The sequence below is a fragment of the Lithobates pipiens genome, unplaced genomic scaffold (genome assembly GCF_037356315.1).
Source record: "Lithobates pipiens isolate NorthernLeopardFrog02 unplaced genomic scaffold, aLitPip1_a1.2 Scaffold_19, whole genome shotgun sequence".
In the NCBI taxonomy this organism is placed as follows: Eukaryota; Metazoa; Chordata; class Amphibia; order Anura; family Ranidae; genus Lithobates; species Lithobates pipiens.
The window spans coordinates 340,695,299-340,720,270 of record NW_027507764.1 but is presented as its reverse complement, the minus strand read 5'-3'; the positions used below and the strand labels follow the sequence as shown (position 1 = coordinate 340,720,270).

General features: G+C 43.3%; 1 protein-coding gene across 1 annotated transcript in view; it reads left to right on the top strand.

The window, feature by feature from the left end:
- Positions 1–2,682: 2,682 nt before the first annotated feature.
- The window catches only part of PXDC1 (PX domain containing 1), a 111,994-nt gene continuing 89,704 nt past the window's right edge, over positions 2,683–24,972 (top strand). The window contains exon 1 of the mRNA XM_077492121.1: positions 2,683–4,503. Coding sequence (XP_077348247.1) covers positions 4,248–4,503 — 256 coding nt within the window. The 5' untranslated portion in view covers positions 2,683–4,247. The remainder of the gene's footprint in view (positions 4,504–24,972) is intronic.

Here is a 24,972-nt window from a genome sequence, read left to right as displayed (position 1 = left end):
GCTGCTTTTACATTGGTGGTCAAGGAAGAATGCTCCCCTTATCTAGATGGTCAGGGATGAATACCGCTTTTACATTGGTGGTCAAGGAAGAATGCTCCCCTTATCTAGATGGACAGGGATGAATACCGCTTTTACATTGGTGGTCAAGGAAGAATGCTCCCCTTATCTAGATGGTCAGGGATGAATGCCGCTTTTACATTGGTGATCACAGAAGAATTCTCCCCTTATCTAGATCGTCAAGGACAAATGTTCCTTTTTACATTGGTGATCAGGGAAGAATTCTCCCTTTCTAGATGTTCAGGGACGAATGCCGCTTTTACATTGGTGGTCAAGGAAGAATGCTCCCCTTATCTAGATGATCAGGGACGAATAGCACTTTTACATTGGTGGTCAAGGAAGAATGCTCCCCTTATCTAGATGGTCAGGGACGAATATCGCTTTTACATTGGTGGTCAAGGAAGAATGCTCCCCTTATCTAGATGGTCAGGGACAAATACCACTTTTACATTGGTGGTCAAGGAAGAATGCTCCCCTTATCTAGATGGTCAGGGACGAATAGCACTTTTACATTGGTGGTCAAGGAAGAATGCTCCCCCCATCTAGATGGTCAGGGACAAATACCACTTTTACATTGGTGGTCAAGGAAGAATGCTCCCCTTATCTAGATGGTCAGGGACGAATAGCACTTTTACATTGGTGGTCAAGGAAGAATGCTCCCCTTATCTAGATGGTCAGGGACAAATACCACTTTTACATTGGTGGTCAAGGAAGAATGCTCCCCTTATCAAGATGGTCAGGGACGAATATCGCTTTTACATTGGTGGTCAAGGAAGAATGCTCCCCTTATCTAGATGGTCAGGGACGAATATCGCTTTTACATTGGTGGTCAAGGAAGAATGCTCCCCTTATCTAGATGGTCAAGGACTAATACCGCTTTTACATTGGTGGTAAAGGAAGAATGCTCCCCTTATCTAGATAGTTAGGGACGAATGCCACTTTTACATTGGTGATCACAGAAGAATGCTCCCCTTATCTAGATGGTCAGGGACAAATGTCTTTTTTTACATTGGTGATCAGGGAAGAATGCTCCCTTTCTAGATGGTCAGGGACAAATGTCCCTTTTTACATTGGTGACCAGGGAAGAATGCTTCCCTTTTAGATGGTCAGGGAGAAATGTCCCTTTTTACATTGGTGATCAGGGAAGAATGCTCCCTTTCTAGATGGTCAGGGACAAATGTCCCTTTACATGGTGGGTCAGGAAAGAATACCGACCCTTGCATTGTTGATCAGGGAAGAATGCCCCCCTTACAGACATTTAACCCCCCGGTGGTATTCCCGAGTCTGGCTCGGGGTGGAGATTTTGTACCAAAAGCGGTAACCCCGAGCCAGACTCGGGACCGCATTGCTGACTGCAGGGAGAGGTTTACTTACCTTGTCCCCTGGATCCAGCGATGTCCTCGTACTGTACGAGCGAGCCGTGTCTTGCTCGATCTATCACGGAGCCAAGCTCCGTTCCCTGCGAGCGTTGCGACGCACGGGAATGGAGAACGAAGCCAAATTCAAAAAGTTAAACACACACATTACATACAGTATAATGTAATCTTACAGATTACATTGCTGTATGTAAATATTTCACATCCCCTTTGTCCCTAGTGTTCTGCCCAGTGTCCTGCATGCAGTTTTATCTTATAAAAACTCTTATTTATACCTGGAAACTGGAGATTGTCCATAGCAACCAAAACTGTCCCTTTACGTCAAAAATGATTTTAGACCAGCTAGAAAACAGCGATAATAAATTATAATCACTCACAGAATTGAGCGATAGCGATTGTGGGGAGATCCGTCATCAAATACTGAAAAGTAATGACAGTGACAATTCTGCAACTGAGCAAATTTCAGTGTTTTTGATTTGATTACATTATTGAATCATTTTTATTATTGTTATATTATTATTTGGTATAATTATTTATAGTTATTTATTATATTATAATTTATTATTTCATTTTTCAAACTTTATCATACCCGGGATGTCTGCTAGACTCTGGTGTGGACAGATTTAAGTGAGTTATTCCTAAGAATTACAGGACTACAATATAAAACGCCAAATTTTCATGCAAAATAACTGTACCGCTTTCAGCACCTAAAATCTGAAATAATCGTACCGCCAGGGAGGTTAAAAAAGAATATTAGTTTCTTTCTGCTGGCTCTGCAAATGATGTGAGCCCCAGAACTGTGTAGGCACTATCAAATAGGAGGTCTATCAGCCACAGTTTAAGGAACCCCCAACAACCTCTGGAGGAACCCTTGGGTGGGTGAGAATGAGTGCTGTAAATATATAATTAGCTGCCTTGGCATACAAAGACAGATCTATATACTATATAATCTCACTCACACATGAAAATAACATCATTTCCATGCACATTAGCTTACTCATCTCCTTTCAATCTGAGTCATTCATGCACAATGTATTTGCTATTGTTTCTTGCTTTCTTTGCATGATTTGAATGTAGAGGAAGGCTGGTGATGTGTTGGCTGGCATGTGCCAGTAGTGGTGGGTAGGGAGTGTGATGGGACTGAGTGTGATGGGACTGTGATGTGAGTGTGGAGTGATCAGCATTCCTGACATTGTAGAGCGGATACATAGCAGTGCCTGCCTCTGTCTTCCTGCCAGTGATCAGCATGTAGGAGAGGGAGGTCCAGTGACTGAGTAACACAAGACATCCACAGTCATCCAGGGGGTGGGAGTGAAGAAGTAGAAGCGGACACGTAGCTGCCTGCCATCGCCCTCATCTCCCAGCATCTTCCCCTTTGCTGCGCCTTCATCGGGCATCTTCTACCCACTCCGAGACACTTTATTCCGCCTGCCTGCAAACTTCACCTCGTCCTATGGAAAGTACGATTGGTCGGGACTCGTAATATAACGGATCGAAGAGTGGATGTGTCTGGATGCGGTGCTGGGAGAAGCCCCTGCAGATGGAACTTCTCAGACAAGTTAGAAAGTAACAGAACAATAGCTGATCGGGTGGCACCGCTACTGCACATGTAACCGATACGGATCTAGTTACATGACGATCTAATGAACCCTGGCACTGTGGACATCAGACATCTGGGCACGTCAGGGGTAAACTTAAACCCTGGCACTGTGGAGATCAGACATCTGGGCACATCAAGGGGTAATCTTAAACCCTGGCACTGTGGAGATCAGACATCTGGGCACATCAAGGGGTAATCCTAAACCCTGGCACTGTGGAGATCAGACATCTGGGCAAATCAAGGGCAATCTAAAGCCCTGGCACTGTGGAGATCTGACATCTAGGCACATCAAGGGGTAATCTTAAACCCTGGCACAGTGGAGATCTGACATCTAGGCACATCAAGGGGTAATTTTAAACCGTGGCACTGTGGAGATCTGACATCTGGGCACATCAAGGGCGATCTAAAGCCCTGGCACTGTGGACCTCTGACATCTGGGCACTCCAGGGGTAATCTTAAGCTTTGGCACTGTGGAGATCTGACATCAGTACACATCAGGGGCAATCTAAAGTCCTTGCATTTTGAAGATCAGACATCTGGGCACATTAGGGTCATTCTAAAGACGTGGCACTGTGGAGTTTTGACATCTGGGTACATCATAGGCCACCTAAAGCCCTGGCACTGTAGAGATTGGACATCTGGGCACATCAGCTGCAATCTAAAGCCCTGGCACTGTAGATATCAGGCATCTTGGCACATCAGAGGCCATCTAAAGCCCTGGCATTGTGGAAATCAGACATTTGGGCACAACAGGGACTATTAAAGCCCTTGAACTGGCGAGATCAGACATCTGGGCACATCAGAAGCAATCTAAATCCATAGCACTGTAGAGATCAGACAGCAGGCCAATCTAAAGCCCAGGCACTGTAGAGATTAGATATTTGGACACATCAAAGGCCATCTAAAGCCTTGACACTGTGGAGAGCAGACATCTGGCCCTGGCACTGTATAGACCAATCATCTTGGCACATCAGGGTCCATTTAAAGCCCTGCCACTGTAGAAATTAGGCATCTGGCCTTGACACTGTGTAGATCAAACATCTTGGCACACCAGTGACCATCTAAAATATTGAAACTGTAAAAATCAGACATCTGGGCACATCAAGGACCAATTAAAGCATTGGCTCTGTAGTGATCAGACATCTGGACACATCAGGGACCATCTTGAGAAATCCTGTTGGGATGTGGGTGCCAGGGTCTGCAGGGGGCTGAGGATGGCATCGGTTGTGTTTGAGGGCACCTCCCTGGTGAACATGTTTGTGAAGGACTGCTGGGTTAATGGGATCAGGAGACTTATTATAAACCGGAAAGGTGACGAGGAGGAATTCTTCGAGATCAGGACTGAGTGGTCCGACAGGAATATTTTGTATTTGCACAGGAGTTACTCAGACTTGGGGAGGCTCTTTAAGAAGTTGCTTGAATCATTTCCTGAAGATCATGGGGAGCTGTCACAGTCGACTCTGCTGGAAGGTTGGTCATTTGTCAGGAAGGCCACACAGTAGGACACAGTCTTATCTGTGGCCGGTTAGTTATTTGTAAAAAGCTCATTGAGCAATGGTGAAGGCAGCTTGTTATTAGTCACAGTAACTGGAAAGCTACAGGTTTTTTTTCCAGAAAAAAATAATAATAATTTGTGTTCTTTGCAGTATAAAATAAAACAATGCAATTTAAAAGTATTTGTTACAGTTGAAGCATTGCCAGGCTACTTTTCCTGCACACAGCTGTACAATAATTAATACTGTTGGCGCTATATAAATCGTGTATAATAATAATTAATATCTCATGGTTGCGTGATCATGTGCAATTTTCCACAGTTTATGTTCTGTTGATCTGTTGCAGTTTTTTTTTTTCTGGACTCTTCAGTACTCAAAACCACACGATATTTGACTACTTGCAGTTTCCCTTTTAAGAGATTGCTACTACTAGGCCTCATATACACGTATGGGGAACTTACTAAAACTGAAGCAGACAAAATCTCAAGCAGCTGTGCACAGTAACCAATCAGCTTCTTTCTACGGCTTGTTCAGTTTCCCTTTAACAATGAAAGCTAAAAGCTGATTGGTTTCTGCGCACAGCTGCTCCAATTTTAGTAAATTCCCCTCGTGGTATTTTAGTGCCAGCTGCAGAAAGCATACAGCACATCTGGATTCACAGGTGGATGCAGAAAGTTGGAAACCTTTGACAGGCTGAATACGGCCGCAGCTGTCTATGGGCGTACAGATATGACAACGCAAAGCTATTATTTCCGGTTAAGGACAGATTGCCCCTGGATCCAAGCTGCTTGCGTCCCGGGTTATCATCTGTCTCTGACCACAGGTAACAGCTCCATGTGCAATTGCACTGGCAAACACTGGCAGACATCTTGATTAGCTGTCGCCCTGTCATTGCTTTGTACACCACCCACCTCTGAATCCAGCTGCAGCAATCCACTGAATTCTTGCCGCAGCTGGCAGAATCCAGCATATTTCTGCACCCAGGAGTCCACAGGAAGTACAAATCAATGACAGGCTGCCAGACCCTGCAGCTGTACGTTTGTAACCACACAAGTTAATGGTTATATACATGCAGTGACTAATGACGTGGACACGTGGCTGCTGAGGCTGTATGCGTCACCTGTGGACTCCTGGGCATGGAAATGCTCTGGTTTCTGGTGCTGTAAGTGCAAATGCAGCCATATGTATGAACCCATACTTCTAAGAACTGGCTTTAAATTTTGATACATAGGGGGTTATTTATGAAAGGCAAATCTACTTTTCACTACAAGTGCAAAGTGCACTTGAAATTGCACTGAAAGTGCACATGGAAGTGCAGTCACTGTAAATCTAAGGGGTAGATCTGAAATGAGGGGAAGCTCTGCTTATTTTATTATCCAATCATGTGCAATCTAAAATGCAGTTTTTTATTTTTCTTGCATGTCCCCCTCAGATCTACAGCAACTGCACTTCCAAGTGCACTTTCAGCACAATTTCAAATGTACTTTGCACTTGTAGTGCAAAGTGGAGTTACCTTTAGTAAATAACCCCCATAATGTATGTAGACAGGAAGTGACTGGAGAAGATCAGCAGCACTGAGATTGAAAAAAAGATGCCAGTGGCCCTTTATGGAAAAAAAAAAACATGGAAATTGTTTATATTACACAGTGCTTTCGGAAACAAAATGTCACTCTGATTTACATTATTAAATGTTAAAAAAATAACTGTTAAAAAGAACACAATGTTGAAACTTGAACATTCACAATTGTTCACAGGAACAATTCAGTGAATAAACACACATCTTTAGTGTTGATGACCAAGATTCAGACATAAGACCAAACTCTGTAGCTCAGCCATGATAGTTTTGATATACATATGAACCAACCATCACCAATCAGAATTGCTTGCAACCCTGGGGTCCTCCAGTGGTTGCTGAGGGTTCCTTGAGCTTTAGCCGATGGACCTACCAGCTGCATGATACCAGTGTTCTATTTGGCTGTCAATAAGGCACTTGAATGGGTCACTTTCGGTGGCAGTACCACCCATCGAATGTGGCATGCTATTTAATTTTGCCCTGGCCACGAAGCAAAGCATCACAGCTGTAATTGATACTGTCAAGGGAATGTAAAACCACAACGTAACCACCTGCTTAGTGTAGCATTCTGACCACCCATGTGCGGGGCATTCCTCTTACTGGCCACCACTGTAAGGAGAATTTCTCCCACTGACCAAAAAGACTTGGGTTTACTAAGGGTTCCCCAAGACCTGAAAATTATTTTAGGGTTCATCAGGTAAAAGAAGATTGAGAAAGGCTAATGTAAATGAAGGAAATACTATTTTAGTGGACCGGAACATGTCACAATGGATATGGGCAGTGAAAGCTAATAGAGTTGGTGACAGTCAATTACGCTGTCAGATTGTCCAGTAATGCTTGTTTATTGGACATGAACTAATTCAGATGTGGATCAATATCCAGTGAGGAAGACTAATGAAAGCGTTTCTTAACCCAAAAAAAATAAATAAATTGATCATGCTCCTTTAAAGCATGATATATGACACAGTGCTTATCCTGTGTCATTTGTCCCCCTGTAACACCTAAAAACCTGGCTGATCCTGCCAGTTTCTCCCCATCCCTCTGTAAACTGACCACGGTGAATCATGGCTGCTGAGACCAGACACCGTGGTCGGTTTACGTGCCTCTGTCATCAGCAGCATGCTATCTGCTCTCCTTTCTGTTCCTGTGTCCTCCTCCCCCCTCCCCTTTGTCTGTGTGTGAGCCGCCCCTCCTGCTGCTCTCATAACATTAACCTGTATACACCATCAGCACTGCTTCCTTTTGCAGTGTCCCCATCTGTGAATGATTTATAAATATAAATGCTGTAAATACCTAATTTAAGAGCCGAGATTGCGATCACATGACCAGCCAGCTCTCCTCCTCTCCTCCTCCCCCCTCCAGACTGACATCAGCAGAGGAATCTCAGCCCCACCCACCACCTCTCTCAGTGGAGAAAAGGAGAAAGCTGGCCAGTCATGGGATCGCATTCTCGGCAGTGAAAGTAGGTATTTGCAGCATTTATTTTTTATAAATCATACACAGATGGGGTTACTACAATAGGAGGCAGTGCTGATGATGTATACAGGTTTTTTTTTTTACTGAATTTAACTGCTAGAATAGAAGATGAGCTACTTCTTTTTTTTTCCAAAATTTTTTGTATTGAAATTTTTATTACAAAGGCATATAAAATAAACACCAAATAGTTAAACAATATAAAATTATCATTGGAATGTTACATGCACATGGATATATAAAATCAGGTTCTAGTATTGACTGTTCTTTCAAGGAAAAACAAAATGTACTGAGTCTCATCTCAGAAGATGAGTTACTTCTATTTTGCACAGATCACAAGTTTAGTCTGTGGGGCTGGTGCACACCAGAATGCTGTGCGAGAAAGGTGCTTTCCGGTCCTTTTTCTCACACTGCGCTCAAAACGCACTGCCTTTGTGATCTTTTGCAGGTACCAATATATTCTTAACGACACACCAAGCACAGATCGCAAAAGCAGTGCGTTTTGGCCACCAAATCGCACGGTACCATCGTACCATGCAATTTTGTGCTGTGTGTCTTTTAAAGGTGGTGCTTGCACTACTTTTTGTGCAGTCTCTGCACGGGAACATGCAGGAATCACACAAGAACACAGACCGCGTTCCTGCGTGCTTCAGGTGTGAACTGGTCCTAAAATCATGATACATCGTGATCGTGATAAAGCCTAACAAAGATCTAATGGCAAAACCAAATGTATGGTGTATGAAAAGCCTTCTATTTGCATCCTTCAGTGGATACCTACAGGCATACCCCACTTTTAAGTAGACAATGGGGTTTATTTACTAAAGCTGGAACGTGCAAAATCAGGCTCACTTCTGTATAGAAACCAATGAGCTTCTAACCCCAGCTTGTTCAGTTAAGCTTTGGTAATAAAACCTGGAAGCTGATTGGTTTCTATGCAGAAGTGAGCCTGATTATGCACTTTCCAGCTTTAGTAAATAAACCCCATTGTGTACTTAAAAGTGGGGTATGCCTGTACAGTGTTCATAAATAATGGGTGCATCTTTAGTTTTTTTTTTTTTATATGAAATTATGCTATGCTAGTTTGCCAAAGCATTGCATTTGACTTGTAAAGGCTATTAATGAGGGTAAAACTAAAGTAATTAATGGAAATAAAAGTGTACAGTAGTTGTTGCCCTTATGAACCAATCCTGTTCTAGCAATCGTTGCTAGAAAATATAGAAAACATGTAAAACACAATTTGATTGCTGTGTACTGTATATAAAAATTGCTTTATCTTTAAAAATGATTGTGAAAAGAATACCTGGCTACTCCAGATGGAGTAAATCATAGTTAAGTATTTACAGATGTGCTCTTCCATCTAGTTAAAGTAACAGACTTGCTTCAACAATATATCACTTCCTGCTTTGTAGGCAGCAGCACTGTATAGTCTTCTATGTTAATTGCTGTGTCTTAACTATTGCTTTTTCCTGAAACCTTCTGAAAACAAAAACTAAATGGCCTATATGGGCTTTGTGGGACATGTTAAAAGGAAATAAAATCAAATACAATAAACAGAGTGCGGTACAAAAGTGCAGTTTATGCTTTAGGCCTGGATTACAGTGGACATTTAGCCTCAGTGCATGAGTCTCTGGTGTTTAGCACAGATACATGGGGCTCTGGAGTTTATTAGTGGGTGGAAGGTACAGTCACACTGTAAAGATTTTTGGTAAATACCGCGCTGTCACTGTAATAAAAAACAGCTGCCAGCACCACAAATGACAATTGTAAATAACAGAAGATATGTGACAGGGGGGTTTATTTACTAAAGGCAAATCCACTTTGCACTACAAGTGTACTTGGAAGTGCAGTCGCTGTAGATCTGAGGGGGACATGCAAGGAAAATAAAAACAGCATTTTTTGCTTGTACATGATTGGATTATAAAATCAGCAGAGCTTCCCCTCATTTCACATCTTCCCTTCAGATCTACAGCGACTGCACTTCCAAGTGCACTTGCAGTTCAAAGTGGATTTGCCTTTAGTAAATCAACCCCAATGTGTGGCGCTAAATACAAATGGTGTTAAGCCAAATGAAAATAACGAATATTTAGACATTAAAAACATATGCAAAATATACTTGAATGTATAGAACAGGGATATGCAATTAGCGGACTTCCAGCTGTTGCAGAACTACAACTCCCATGAGGCATAGCAAGACTGACAGCCACAAGCATGACACCCAGAGGCAGAGGCATGATGGGACTTGTAGTTTTGCAACAGCTGGAGGTCCATTAATTGCATATCCCTGGTGTAGAAACATATCTTTATATGTAAATATAAAGTGCAAAGTTATCCACGTTATAAGTACACACTAAGAAAAGTGGTTAAAAGACCACTCTAAAAGGAGTGGTTAAAACCATGAAATGTAGTCCAAGACAGTAAAAAAGATAAATTGGTGACAAAAACGTGTTGTTGAAGTATTGATCTCGATGAACTGGAAATCAACATCCAAATATGAACATAATAGTGCGTTAAGATAGATAAAGGAAGCCACCACCGATAAAACAGCGACTTACCCAGATGTGTAGACTCAATAATGGATGTTGAAACACTGGAAGTTAGTAATCCTACTTTCCTCCAGGGGACACAGGTCTTGAGAAACGGGACTTCAGAAATGTAGTCCGTAGCATGAGTTTGCAGATGTGTGACCATAAATTAAATAGAAAATCCCACATAGTGTGATTCTGCTTAACAGGGAATTTATTAAAAAAGGTAAATGGAAACACTCACATTTAAGTAGAACAACAAGCGCTTGTATAACAGGACTGGTAAAGCAATGGGAACATTGGGTCGAGCCTACAGTTTCTCGAGACCTGTGTCCCCTGAAGGAAAGTGGGATTACTAAGTTCCGGTGTTTCAACATCCACACACGCTGACATTTCCAACCATTGGTGTATTGTCACCGCAAAGCTCCGATGACTCATTTGGCATATGCCTTATTGAGTCCACACATTCTGGTAAGTCTCGGTTTTATCGGTGGTGGCTTCCTTTATCACTCTTCACGCACTATTATGTTCATATTTGGATGTTGATTTCCAGTTCATCGAGATCAATATTTCAACGACACTTTTTTGTCACCAATTTTTTTTTTTTTTTTACTGTCTTAGCCCTTGTACACACGGTCGGCCATTCCAACAACAAAATCCGTCGGATTTTGTCTGACGGATTTTGTCCGAAACTGGTGTTGCATACACACGGTCGGACAAAGTTGCCGGAAAATCCGATCGTTCGTAACGTGATGATGTTATTTAGTTATGACGGGACTACGTTTAGGCTAGTAGCCAATAGCTTTGGTCTAGGAATTTGATCTGAGCATGTGTGGCACTTTGTCTGATCGTAATTCTCTACAAACGATCGGACAAAGTCCTATCGGATCATGTTGTCGGAAAATTTTATAGCCCAGCTCTAAAACTTTGTCGGTCGGATATTCCGACGGAAACAGTCCGATGGAGCCCACACATGGTCGGATTATCCGACAACACGGTCCGATCAGACATTTTCCGTTGGAATGTCCGACTGTGCGTACAAGGGCTTAGACTATATTTCATGCATTTAACCACGTCTTTTAGGGTGGACTATTAACCACTTTTCTCTTTTCTTAGCGTGGACTTATAACGTGGATAACTTTGCATTTTATATTTACACACACACACACACACACGTGTGTGTTTCTACACATTCAAGTATATTTTGCACATGTTTTTAATGTCTAAATATTAGTTATTTTCATTTGGCTTAATGCCATTTGTACTTAGTGCCGCACCTTTTCACATATCCTTAGGTACAGTCACACTGCCAGCAGCCTGTAAAAGAGACTGACAGCTGCAATGGCTGGTTAGAGCACCAACCAGTACTTACATTTATGGCATTATGTGCACAGACACGAATACCAATCTGCACACAGCCATAGCGGCTTTCAGTCTCTCGTAGACTTTTACAGGCTGACGCTAATGGGGCTGGATGGTAGTACCTTCCATCCACATATAAACCCTAGAGCCCCAAGTATCTTGGCTAAATGCCAAAGCCTCATGCACTAAGGTTAAATGCCAAGAGTGCTAGAGGCCTTATTGGTTACTGTGGTATAGTGTGGCAATATACATTGTTGGATTGTTAGGTGGGGTTAGAAGTGAAGGGATGTTTGTCTGAATCCAGGCATATGGAGGATTTTAAGGCCCTGTTAAAGTGTTTGTTAACCCAAAAGAAAAAAAGAAAATGCAGATCCTGGTCCCCTAAAGCAGTTTAAACAACACAGTGCTTGTGCTGTGTAATGTGCCCCCTCTAAACTGTAAAAAAAAAAACCTCCCTGAACCTGCCACTTCCTTTATCCCCTCTCTGTACTGACCATGAAAATCAGGGCTGCTGAGCCCTGAATACCGTGGTCAGAGTGCGTCCCTCTGTCATACACAGCTGTCCTCTCTGCTCTCCTCTCTCCCCCTCACCTCCCCCTCTCTCTCTGTGTATCTGGCTAAGCTCCCCCCCACGCCGCTATTATTAAAAATAACAAACCTACAATGGTCACTGCCAGCCCCTATATTAGAGCCTGTCATACCACACTATGTAAGTCATTGCTAAAAACAAGCATTGTAATTACCTATTTAGCAATATCTTCAGGTTGGTAACGTGACTCGCCGCAGCTTTACAACTCCGAGACAGGGCTTCTGCGGGAGGCCACTTGATCTCCCCAGCTGACAACAGAGGGAGACATCATTGTACCTGCATACAGAGATTTAAAAAGCATTTCTAGGCAATAGTTGAAATATTCAGTTTTCTTCTAAGGCCGCGTACACACGAGAGGATTGTCCGTCCAACTTAGTCCGCTGAAACGTGTAATTTTGTCCGTCCAAACTTGGTTTCAGCGGACAGTCCGCTCGTGTGTAGGCAAGTTGGACGGACTAAGTATGGCGCATGCTCAGAAAGGATTTACACGCCGAAGGTTGCATTGCAGTGTATTGGACGTCGTATTTCTAGTCCCGTCGTACGTGCTGTACACGTCATCGCGCAAGCTTTCAGCGGACTGTCTGTTCATCGTGTGTGGTCAAGTCCGTTCATTCAAAAGTTGGACGGACTGTCTGTCGGATTGTCTGACGAATTTAGTTGGGCAGACAATCCACCCGTGTGTACGAGGCCTAAGGCTATACATTAAACACTGTTTCTGGACTGGGTTGTGCCAGGGACATTGGCGGCCCAGGCCGCAATATTTGGTTGCTAGGTTACTGGTGGCCTGGGCCACACAGTGGTTTGGCTGCTAGGATGCAGGTGGCTGGGTTGCACAGCCTTATTGATTGTTGTGGTGCAGATGGCCAGGGCCATTGCCTCCATGATTGAGACCTGAGACGGCCATGCTCTGGCTGTACCAAAGTCAGTTAGTTGACTTTGTTTACTTACGATTAGTAGGAATTCCAGCATCTCATTTACCTCCAGACTTCCAGGACATGTTTTCCTGATCAATGGCTGTGACGAATTTCATAATATTGATGTTTTTTTACATCTGGCTATCTGAATGTGAAAGTCAGGAAGGATGGGTGCGATGGGTGTTTCACCATTACAGCTGGCAAATTCTAGGATTACTAGGTCACAAACAAAATGGAGTAGAATGAATGGGTGCAGAACAATAATGTCTGAATAAAAACAAAATTGAAGTACTGTGCAGGTAGGCTATGATGTGAGATATCAGGCCATTGCAATGCTTGTGCAAGTATCAAGTGGATTAGGAATACCAAAGGGGACAATACAATAGTAAGCACTCTCTTCTGTAGAAATCACATAGGTTTTCCAGGACAATAGGAGCCAATCACTGAAATAAGTGGAGGACAGAAAACACATTTTCCTTATTGAAGGAGTTGAAAAATACTGTAAATGCCTGGAGCCACCTCAAGTAGCTGATAGAGCAAGGCCAGATGTCTTCCTGTATATTGTTTACATAGTCAGTCTGGTTGAAAAAAGACACTAGTCGATCCAGTTCAACCATTAGGACATGGGGACATCAGCTTGTCTGTGGCTAGCCTACGTTTTAAAAACAGCAGCAGTATTTAATTTTGGATGCACTGTGGCAAAAGCTTTTTATTCTCATCACTAGCCACTACAGAATGTGTGATTGAAGGCGAAAAGTAGTCTCACCAACAGACCCATGCCAGAGGTGGATGCTGCCTGAGGCGGCCATGTTTTCTGCCCCCCTTCTATAATTAGTTGCTAGGATGCTGTGTTATATGGCCTCATTGGCTACTAGGGTGCAGGTGGCCAGACTGCACGGCAACACTGGTTGCTAGGATGCAGGCGGCTGTACCGCAGAGTTTTGTTGGTTGTTACGGCTCTGTCTCTCTCTCTCTCACTTGCAGGGAGATCATTGGTCGGCATCTGTGCATAGATGTGGATCGCAGTGTAGCTTACAACTTGATGCCCCATTCCACACTGTACCAGCATCTCTTTTGTCCCCACCATGAGTGCAGGGCAGGCGGGGATCTGTGAGAGCCTCCAAGAGGAAAGCTGTCCTTGTAAACACAGAAGGCTTTTGTGTTTACAAGTGACAGCGGTGAGTAAGGAGCGGAGGGTGAGAGCCAGAGGTGGCAGAACAGATGCCACATTCCGGTTAAAAAAAGTCCTGGGTGCGAGGGCCATATGAAATGGCCTGGTGGGCCAGATTTGGCCTGCGTGCCTTGTGTTTGACACAGGTGTTCTAAATGAACAGATGCAGAGTGACTGGACTGAAAGTATACATTACTATGTTCCAACAACAAAATGTACAAACTGTGCAGGGACAGTAACAGCGAGGGCCTGGCTAGACTGTAATGGTAGTCAGGAAGGCAGTCTTGAACCTTTTATGGCACATAATATGTTGCCCCTAGTAAAATAATTTGTGGTCACCTGTATGCAGCTCCCGGTTAAAAATACTGCCCTAGACTATGGACCATGTTGACCTTAAAGAAGACTTTTTTTTAAAATCAAAACAGGGCATTAAATACCTAATATTCGCATGTTTTACAATTTGAAAAATAAACACATTTTTGTAGGTGAGATGCTATTTCCAAAAAAAAAAAAAAACGAACTTCAAAAGCCCAGAAGATTTTAATAACTGTCATAACAGTTGATGGCTTCTTGCACTGCATAATTACTGTCCTGGGACCCGCAGCCACCACTCAATCGCCAATTAAGATGAATTCCAAGATGCAGCTGTATATGGTTGTGTGCTGGGGGTTTGCTTAAAGTACTAATACAGATTTATGTTCCGAACGCAGATAGCGTGCTTTTGGCAGAATACGCCACAGAGCATATTTTGAGCCTGGCAGCATTTAAAGTATGTGTGTTGCATAATAACTGGCACCATTTTTTTGTTATTCTGATGGTATAAATTCTGCCTGTCCCTCAGCAAGTTTTGTATTTAAAGTCTTGTGTGCATTTTGTTTTGTTTTTTTGCATTTGAAGTGGACACCTAGAATAAACATGGGAAGATGTTTTTGATGGTTACATAAGCAGTTCTTAACTTGGTCATTAAGTGACAAATTACAACTGTGTTGGTCTTTGGGAGCTGCTTGGTGTGGGAGAGTGATTCTTCAGCAGGTTTTTATCAAAAGGAAATAAAAAAAACTAACTGCTGATTGCTTAGATTGGAGGCTTGCTTTCAAGGCTGACAAGATGTAACTCTACTCTGTCAGCGATATGATGTTCAGTTGCAGGGGAGTCTGGTTCACTTTCACTAGGCCACCGCCGCTAGGGTTGCCACCTCATCCCTTTAAACCCGAACACATGTGAATTACACAGGTTCTAAGGCTAATTTAATGCACATACGGCACTTAGTGAGTTGAATTACCAGCTTAATTAGCCACAGAACCTGTGTAATTCATATGTGTTCGGTTTTAAAGGGATGAGGGGGCAACCCTAACCGCTGTACGCCTGTGTGAGTGGTGAATTTAGGTGTAAGGCATTTGTCACCCCCCCCCCCCCCCCCGTAATGTCCTGTGTGAGAGTAGCCATAGTGCCAGTTGTTTATGAGAGAAGCGGGAGAGATTAGGGCTCATTTATGCAAGCATTGCCCTGTGCAGAGCAATCCGTGTTGAATTGCTTTTTGGAGGGCATTTGACAGGTAGTGAGGAGGCGATATGGGCTTTGGGCAGGGATAATTTTTGCTGTGCGCAATGCATTGCAGCCACAGCATGTATAAACCCCAAACGCCTTACTTTGCCTCTTGGGGCTGGTAAAAACATGTCTCAACTGCATGTTTTTGCCCCCCTCCCCCAACCACAAATGTAAACTTAGCCTAAGTTGGTAAACTGTGCTTTACTTTTGTGAATTGTAGCTGTGGGGTACAGTACATTTTTTATGTGTACCCCCCCCGTGTTCTTAGGTCTTAACTAAACTTAGAAGTCCTTGTTAGCTCCACTATCTGTGTCAGCAACACGTTTGATTGTTAGCTCTTGGGCAGTCACCCCCTGTGCTGCTTTCTTGTGTTATTATTTTTGAGGGTTTTATTTTGTTGATTTGATGGCCCTTTTTTGCTGTTGACCCATCTGTAACACCCCTCCCACCTTTTTGCTGTAATGATTTTCTTTGGTAGTGATGGTGGTGGGGGACATTGTATAGTTTTCATCCCTTGTGGGTACATTGGTTTTCCTTTTGTGTTTACGTTGACTTTTTTTTCAAGTTTGGGGTGCCCAAAGTGCAGCATTTACTTGCTGCATCCTTTATAAGAAAAAGAAAAGTGCCCCAAAGCAACCTCACACTATCACCCACACTCCCTGCAAAAAGCAACAGGAGGCAACAGTGGTGCACTTGGGGCAGATAGAGGGTGATCAATTCCACAAGGTGTTCCCTCTGCAGATATTACGACTAATAAATTAACTTATGATGTGTTTTCTGAAAGGACTGAACACTTTTTTCTCTTATACTTGCTCCTGCCACTGCTGCTTATGCCAGTATAGGGAATAATGGTTCTGCTAAGTACCAACATTGCCTCCTCCTGGCATCTCCCCTTCTCCTTCTTCCCTTTACCAAAAATACAATAAAAACCCTAAAATCTATTTATTTTTAAAGACTCTTTTACTTTTTTCTCTGCATTTGGCCCTGTTCTCACTGATACAAAACAGTCCTGTCACTGGCAAATTTTTACGCGCCTGTATCTAAGTGCAGAAACTATACATTTTGTAAGAAAAAAAAAACGCTGCTTAAGTATTGTGTCTCCCCATTCAGGCTTGATCTGTCTGCTGAAAAACTGTCCTTCCTCCAGCCAATTTCTTCCTAACCCTACATGAGGGATGTAGTTCAAATATTTGGGAAAAAATATTATTGAGGAGATGGTGGTGTGAACTTTTTTTTGCACTCTTTTTTACACATTTTTAAACCTTTTTATATGATGCACTGCAGTGCTGCAAAAAAGGGAGCCGCCTAACTGTGCCATCAATCTGTGGTGTCACTGATTAAAGTGGTACTAAGACCCCTTTCACACTGGGGCCATGGCCCCATTAGCATTAATGTGCAGCTCGTTTTAGCGGCGCTTTAGAGCTGTTTAAGTGGCGCTTTTTCGGCTACTAGCGGGGAGCTTTTAACCCCAAAGAAGGTGTTAAAAACTCCTTTGTTGCGACGCTTTGGAAGCACTTTTCAGGCTGCACATTCATTTCAATGGGCAGGGCGTTTTGGAAGAGCTAAATATAGCGCTCCCAAACCACCCCAAAGATGCTGCTTGTAGGACTTTTTGGAACGTCCCGCAAGCACACCGCTCCAGTGTGAAAAGTCACACTTGAATGAATAGGAGGCAGTTTTCAGGTGCTTAGCAGAGGCTATTTCCAGAGCTAAAGCGCCTGAAAACCACCCCAGTGTGAAAGGGGTCTAAAGGTAAAAAGTTTTTCTTACCTTAATGCATTCTCTGCATTAAAATAGTAGCTTGGGATTTAAAAAAAACAAACATTTATACCCTCCTAGATGGATGCAACATCTGTCCTCCATTGCCTCTGAGAACTGAGCTACCAAACACTGCTGATCGCTCAGTTCTCGGACTTCAGTGAGCAGAGAGACGGTGACTGTCATTTACCACTCTCTGCTTTGTATCTCCAGTGCTCACTCAGGCTCTCGAACAGCATGCTAAGAGGCTGAGGCAGATGCCGGTCCAGGCATCTGGCTTGATTACAGCATTAAAGTGGGGATTTTTACAGAGCTGAATGACGTCAGCCGACAGCAGACTTTAGCCTACTGTTGGCTAAAAACAGGTCACAGGAGTGCAGAATTAAGTGTACTCCAGTGACCTACAGGAGAAGTAGGGCCAAAAAAGATTTTGCCTGAGCGCGTTCTTGATCCAGTGATGTGCACATGAACAGTGGCTCCCTGGGCTCTCTCCCTCATCATTGGCTTAGAAACAGCAGTGGGAGCCAATGGCTCCTGCTACTGTCAATTACAGCCAGTGAAGAGGGAGCAGAGAGTGGGCCCAGCAGTGCTCTGTGTGTCACGGCTTACTATGGGGGGCACTCGACTGGGGTTAGGAGCCAGGAGCGCCAGTGGGGGTGCCCAAGAAGAAGAGGATCAAGGTTGCTTTATGCAAAGTCATTAGACAGAGCAGGTAGGTTTAACCTGTTTGTTATTTAAGAGAGCTCCCAAACCTGTAACTTAACATTTTTCTCATGTTGGTTAGTGCAGGAGCAAAGTTCAAACTTCACTTTTATTTAAGACACCTTTCACACTGGGGCGGTGCCAGCGATGGCAGTAAAGTGACGCTAGTTTTAGCGGTGCTTTTAACCCCCGCTAGCGGCCGAAGAAAGCACCATGTTGGCAGCGCTGCCCATTCATTTCAATTGGCAGGGCGTTTTCCTGCACCACCCCAAAGATGCTGCTTGCAGGACTTTTTTTCACGTCCTACAAGCGCACCGCCCCAGTGTAAAAGCACTCGGGCTTTCACACTGGGGAGGCATGAGAGATGCTTTACAGGCGCTTTACAGGCGCTAATTTTAGCGCTAAAACACCTGAAAAGCGCCCCAGTGTGAAAGGGGTCTTAAGGTTAACATTAGTCATTTTTTTTTTAAGAATAAGAAAGAGATTACATTTCTGTCTGTGACTCCAGTGCGGTGATTTTCCTTCATTTTCTGTCCCTGTGACACCAGGCCAAGATATAGTAGGGAATGAATGTCACCGATACAGGAAGGCACAGGTAGCATTAAAAACTTCGGAAGACATTCTACTTTAATTCTTCCCAAACTATACTAAACATATGTTGTGTCCCCTTCAGGGTGATTTCTCATCTCTGCTTTTTCAAGAGAGAGTTCTTGCACGTGGGGCTTTTACAGGCATCCTCTATGTCTAGTATAGTTTCCTGACGCTTTCTCCACCTGGGGGCCGTGCCTGCCACATACAGTGTGCCATACAAGTGAATGGCTGTATGTGGCCATGCTCTTGTAAATGGCTATGCTTATCTGCATCAGTGCTTACCTACGCATGTGCAGCAATGTGTTTTCCCAAACACAGAACTTTCACATTCGTAAAATACGTTGGACACACATGCAGGGGCAAATGCTGATGCAAAGAATCATGGCCAAATACAGCCATTCACTTGTATGGCAGGCTTTACACGCCAGGTGTGGCTCCCTGGGTGCAGATAGTGCACAAGGCATCGAAAATGGTCTGTGTGCATGAACCCTTAGGAAGGAGAAATCTCCCTAGACTGCAATATGAACCTGACAGAACCTTTCAACTTTGTCCAAAGCTAACGTAAATGTACTACAGGTATACAGTAACTATGAAAGCTTGACATTTCAATAAAAATTGATTGAAAATTGAAATATAGTTTCTGGGCCTTACCAGCACTGTTAAATAATGCAAAAGTCCTGAGTTTTATTTCTAACATATTATTGCACAAAATGGGAATATGCTGCTTGTTAAAGCGTATCTATGGTGAAAATGCAAAATCAAATATTCATTTGTATATTGTTTTTCAATTATTTCTAGCCTATCCTATTAATCTGAATGATTGTGAAGTATTTAAACTTATGCAGACCCTCACACATTTACATCCTTGAATTCACTATGTCCTGTGAGTAAGCGCTGCTGTGTCACACATTATACAGAGCCTGCCCTCTGAACGACAGAGGCGATGAGAAGAGGAGTTTCAGGAGGCGGAGTCAGTACAGGAATCACTGCTTGCAGGCAGCACAAAGGGAATCCAGGAAGCTGTGGAAAGAGATTGCCGGTGTTCTGTCAAAAGAGCCAACTCCAACCACGTCACTTCCGGTGACTCTCCAGCAGCTGTAATTGGAGATTTAGATGAATTGGCTCTTATCACAGAACACCGGCAGCGTATACACAGCGGTACATGACGAGTAGGCTGTTTTGACAGAACTCCGGGTAAGGAAAAAACATTGTCACTGCCTTTGAGGCAGCCTTGTTGTTGGTTATTGGCATGGGTGGACTAACAATGTTTACTATCGTCTACTGTACTGTATACGCTGCCGGTGTTCTGTCAAAACAGCCAAGTCTGCAAAATCTGCAATTACTGTTGCTGGAGAGTCACCAGAAGTGACGTAATTGGATATTTTGATGAGTTGGCTCTTTTGACAAAACCCCGGCCGACAGGCAGCGATCAAAGCATTAGGCCTCATGCACACTGCTGCTCCTAAACTCACATTTAGGAGAAAATGCGACCGTGTGTATGCTCCATTGGTCTTTTGCTGGAAGAATTCCAGCCAGCAAAAGATTGAGAGCATGCTCTCTATTTTTCAGTCGGGAAAAGTTCCTTTCCGAAAATGCGATCATTTGTATGCAATTCGGACGTGCAAAAAATCATTCATTCTCAGAAGCATTGAACTTAATTTTCTCGGCTCGTCGTAGTGTTGTACATCACGAAAAGTTCCGAGAACTTTTGTGTGATCATGTGTATGCAAGACAAGCTTGAGCGGAATTCCGTCGGAAAAACCATCCAAGATTTTTTGGATGGAAATTGCGCTTGTGCGTAAGCGGCTTAAGTGGTTGATTTACTAAAGGCAAATAGACTGTGCACTTTGCAGATGCAGTTGCTCTCTGCAAAGTGCAGTTCTTCCAGAGCTTAGTAAAAGAGGCAAAGCTTCACTTTGCAAAGAATACCCAATCACGTGCAAGACAAATAAAAAAACGCATTTTTGCTTGCACATTATTGGATGATGGAAGTCAGCAGAGCTTCCCCTCAGTTACTAAGCTCTGGAGGAACTGTCTATTTGTGTTTAGTAAATCAACCCCATAGGCTTTTACCAGAGTTTAGAGGCAGCAGAGATTAGAGGCAGTCAAAGCTCCTCTCCTGAGAAGAAAAATTTTAAGGAGAGAAGCCTTTGGGCATAAGAAACGCCACACGTGCCTAAATGCTCATAAATGCACCTAAATGCTAGATGCTAGGCATGTTTAGCATTTCAGCATTTATTCATTTCAGTTTCCAGAATAAATGAAAATTCTGGCCAATGAAATAAAGAAACTGGCAGACACCAAATGCTGCTAAAGTCTGCTAAACTCACCTAAACTGGTTTTAAAAAATGCAGCTTAGGTGTGTTTTTAACGCTGATTTTGTCCAGTCAGAATAAACAGCGTTTACAGTAAACCAGTGTGAATGAAGCCTTAGGCTACTTTCACACTGGGGTGCTTTTCAGACGTTTTTGCCCTAAAAATAGCGCCTGTAAAGCACCTGAAAAGCGCCTCTCAAGCCACCCCAGTGTGAAAACCTGAGTGCTTTTACACTGGGGCGGTGCGCTTGCAGGACAAGAAAAAAAAAGCAGTGGATACACCACTCCTAAAATGCCCCTGCCATTGAAATCAATGGCCAGCATTAACCCTTTGTTCGCCCCCTAGAGGGGGTTAAACGCACCCCGCCAGCAGCTGAAAAAGCACTACAAAAATAGTAAAGCACCACTACAGCTAGCGGCTGCCAACATCCACCCTCCCCCCCCCCCCCCCCGCTCCAGTGTGGAAGTGCCCTTAGACCCATTTCACACCCAGGGTGTTTTCCTGGCCGCGATAGCATTAAAAACAGCGCCTGTAATCTGCCCTCAAACAGCTGCTCCATTGTCTCCAGTGTGAAAGCCAGAGGGCTTTCGCACTGGAGTGGTGCGCTGGAAAAAGTAAGGAAAAGGGGACGTCAGGAAAAGTCCTGCCAGCAGCTTCTTTGGAGCGGTGAAGGAGCGGTATGTTTACCGCTCCTCCACCGCTGCTCCCCATTGAAGTCGAAGGGCCAGCGCAGCAAAACGCCACTATTGCTGCACCTTACGGGCAGTTTTAACTCTTTCTCGGCAGCTAGCGGGGGGTTAAAAGTGTCCTGCTAGCGCCCAAAACGCGGCGCAAATCTGACGGTAAAACGCAGCTAAAAATAGGTGTGAAAGGGGTCTTAAAGTAAGCTTTTATTGCATAGTCTATATAACTATTGTTTGAAAGCGTGGTGTTGTGACCATAGAGTTCCTTTAAAATATGACATCCATCTATCCATACATAAAAATTGACTATTGCTCTACCTTGCTAAATTTGTCAGGATCAAGTCTAATGGTAACCTCTGACCTCCGCCTGAACCATCAACCAATGTATTTTAGAGGTAATACCTCCAGGATAGGCGATGAGCCCCTGATTTCCAGAATAAGGAGCAGCGCTGGGGTTGTCTGCTGAGCCCATAAGGATGTATGCTCATTGGATACAAGTGAGCATGGATTAAGACAGTCTTTATGGGGGACTGATTTATGAACAATTCATTTAAAAAAAAAACAACGTTATTGCTGTCTGTATCCTAGGTGTATTTAAGATCACTTCCTGTTAACAAGTGGTACAGTCACCAAAACAGGAAGTGGGGGGAATTGTTGTAGACAGTAACTTTTTTCCACTAAGAAAAATGTTTTGGCTAGACTTCTGTTTTCTTACTGTAACAAATGTGCCCTTATGCATCCTTAGATGACTTATTCTGGGCTCTGTACGAGGTTCTCAAATATAGATATTATCATTGTGTTCATTTGGTTTACTTACTCCCAGCGCCATGAATGCATATAATGTGGCATTGGCATAACTGCTCTCCCTACGTTTCCTTATGTTATTTTCAGTATATGTTGGTTTGCATTGGCTGAGCATGGTGCGTTAGATTAGCCTCATTGAAAGTGACACATTAGATTAGCCCTGGTGGTAAGGTTAGAACTAATGATCCTAATATACTAAACTGCTACAGAACAGTTTGCTCTGCTGTGATAATAAAGCATTTATTATCTTGTGAAATGTTACTATGCCACAGTAATGCACAATGATTATTTATCTGTTATGGATTCAACTTCTTTTAGTTCAGCATTTTGTGTCTTCATTCTTTTTACGGAGCTAGACAGAACGCAATGTATCTCTATGGCTGGGCAGCAATGTTGCCAGCCTAACAGATTGAAATTTACTGACATGACACCCAAAATTTACCAGTTTTTACTGGCATTTCCAAAAGTTACAAAAATTACAGTTTTAAGTACAAATTTCACTACTTAGGCTACAAACAATTACAATATGTAATTAGTAATGCGATTTAAGGTAGATAATAAGGCAAAAAACATATTTCTTATTTTATTTTCGATATAGTAATAGCTCAGGGATAGGAAAAATGCTCCAAGGTTGCCCAAAAAAAAAATCTAGCCAGTGGGTGGATCAAGCCTGCCTTTATTTGCACAGCAATAAAACCTTGGGCATCGTAAGGGCAAACCTTTAAAAATATGGCCCTCAATGGAGAAGACAGCCTTTTTTATTGAAGGTTTCGCAACACCCTGGGGTTCTCTGTGGATTCCTCAGGAATGTCGTGGCAAAATGCCTAAAAAATGCTCCAAAGCTGGCCAAAAATTGACAACTAACTGGTGGGTGGATAAAGCCTGCCTTATTTTTGCACAGCAATAAAACCTAAGACTCCGTAAGGGCCAACCGCTGGCCTCCTAACAACCGATGATGTCATCGATTCATAAGAAGCACCTTGTTATTTGCTCCTCCAACAGCACTGGTGTCACATTAGTTGTGTGAAGAAGAGAAATGCTGGATTGCTGGAATACAATCAGTAACAGCATGCAAAAGAATATCTGCATTGTAAAAATAAATCCCCTTCAATGCTGGGTGTCCTACATGTTTGGAACGCTGCTGCGTTATGCGTGATACATTTTAAAATGGATTGTGCATCATTTTTAATGGGAGCCTTGACAGAAACAAGGAGGACAGACATTGGTATAGCATGACCTCCCTGCAGGGAAATGGTGTCCTGCAGGGGCGGACTGACCATTTGGGCACTCAGGCACTGCCCGAGGGCCCCATGCCACCAAGGGGCCCCATCAGGGTTTCCAGCCTCAATAAAACCAGGGACTGTATGTAAAAATCTGTGTTTTTTTTTAAAATCTCAAGATTATAGCTGCCCCACCTCTCCAGTACCTTTTCAGTGTGTGTATGTGTATTCTGTGTGTGTATATTGTGTGTCTGTGTGTGTATACTGTATGTGTGTGTGTGTATATACTGTGTGGCCCCATAATCTATTGCCTGGGGGCCCTATAATCTCCTATTGCCTGGGGGCCCCATAATCTCCTATTGCCCAAGGTCCCCATAATCTTCTCTTATTACCCGGGGGCCCCATAATCTCCTATTGCCCGGGGGACCCATGAGTTGTCAGTCCGCCCCCGGCGTCCTGTAACTGTAGCCAGACTTTGGTCATGAGAAAAGTGTCACAATATTTTTTATTTAACGTCTAATGACCTCATCTCCTTTCTCCGGTAACCCTGAAATCCCTCAGTCTCCTTCTCTTCATTGCCGTTTTGGACTTTGATGAGCACATTTCTCTTGGTTTCTTTTTAACACAGTCCCAAATTGCTGTTGTTCCTCTTCTATCGCCCTGAAAGCGATCCGTATATTTGGCAGGGAAGCATCAGTGAGATGCCAGATGCTGACAGAGAAGCTCTGTGTGCGCCCCGTAGTGTGCCTGGGGATGCTCTTTACTCCTAACTTCAACTTTGCCCCATAAGTCTTTTCAGTACTGAAAGTTATTGTCTCTCTCCACCCAAGCAGATGTTGTGTGTAATATTTATAGCTAAATGGCATTAGATCTATCCAGCCTCATTGGATAAAGCGATCTGCTTCAATGGAGAAATGTCAGGGAATTTTATTCTGCATGCCCTTTATTCTAGTGGAAACAGGATCTGTTTTGCTGATTGTATTTTGATCCTGTGTTTTTTAAACAGGTCACATAGAAAGTAGTGTGCATGTCCCCTAGTGAGTATAATGTATACTGTGTGCCTTGTTAGCTAAATAGTGCGACTGGACAGACTGCCGGTTTCCAGTTCTGGAGATACAGCAACGAAACACGTTTGTTAGATATGGTCTGTATCAGAAAATCTAGAATATTTAGATTGAAGAACTGAGACTTCTTTCATCAGGGCCAGCGATAAGCATAAA